At 42.6% G+C, this 1,085-nt stretch overlaps 1 protein-coding gene across 1 annotated transcript; it reads right to left on the reverse strand.

Moving 5' to 3' along the window:
* Positions 1–805: 805 nt before the first annotated feature.
* SARC_16957 (hypothetical protein) lies at positions 806–1,003 on the reverse strand (the record flags this gene model as incomplete). Its single annotated transcript, XM_014288942.1, has 1 exon — positions 806–1,003. A coding segment is annotated over one exon (198 nt), but the record flags the coding sequence as incomplete, so codon positions are not given.
* Positions 1,004–1,085: the final 82 nt, after the last annotated feature.

Here is a 1,085-nt window from a genome sequence, read left to right on the forward strand (position 1 = left end):
TATATACATATATATATTTATATATGTATGTATGTGTGTATAAATTTATATATTTATATATACATAAATCTATATATATATAAAGGACTTGAACCGCAGTTCTATTGGCACCCTTTAGTTCGGGACTTACTTCAGAAAGTTGTGGCAAGCGAGTCAAGAGGATGTTAGTGGTTTTAATTTATCTGTATGAGATATCTATTGTATCTTAAAGTGTTGCTCTGTTGTGGGGAGATGATAAGCAAGGAAAAAAAGGGATGAGGAAGGGGGATACATGGCATTGGTTTTGTGGTCGTACGGATATATTGCAGGTATGTAAGTAAACAGCAAAACTCAGTGATGCACACAAGGGACATAAAAAATCTTGAGACATTCAATGCTATCATAGAATGGGATAAACAGTTCTTTCAAGAACGACCAGACAATTCTAGCAAAACATTCACTATACAACTCTCGCCACTGTAGCGATAGCTCAGTCAGTCATTGACATGGGCATGCATTGTCTGCATATCTCCTGTGATTACTACCGGTGCGTATCGAGTGTGGTCTGGTACTACACGACTGCACGCATAAACACTGTATTCCGAGCTCAATATCCCGTCATATTTGTAAATGGACGGCCCTGTAGATGCCTTTCTGTGGACTGACCATACTCTGCGCGGACAAGTACTTCTCAGGTCTCGAGCTTTGTGGCGCAGACACATGAGCACAGCTTCACAAAACTTAGTCAACTTTTCTTCAATTGCGATAAAGTTGCGAATTTATTCGTGCTCGAGTGTAATTGAGTGATTTTGCATGAAATAGCCGTCTATTTCCCAGCCAGGCATTTCATCACATCCGTGAGAGAACAGACGCCGGTGGGTGCTTGCCCTGCAGAGCTTCCGTTGACAATCCATACTCTGTGAACTTTCGTAGCTCTCATCTTACGCAGTGCGAATGAAAGTGCGGTATCTCTGCGGACTGTGAAGACTGGTGCGGAGTCTTTGCCTTCGTTTGCGAATGCCTGTACGTATGCGTTGTGTGTGTGTGTGTGTGTGTGTGTGTGGGGTAGGGGGGGGGGTAGTTAATAGTAGATGAGATACGGTCGT

Source organism: Sphaeroforma arctica (genome assembly GCF_001186125.1).
Source record: "Sphaeroforma arctica JP610 unplaced genomic scaffold supercont1.9363, whole genome shotgun sequence".
NCBI classification, from domain to species: domain Eukaryota; class Ichthyosporea; order Ichthyophonida; genus Sphaeroforma; species Sphaeroforma arctica.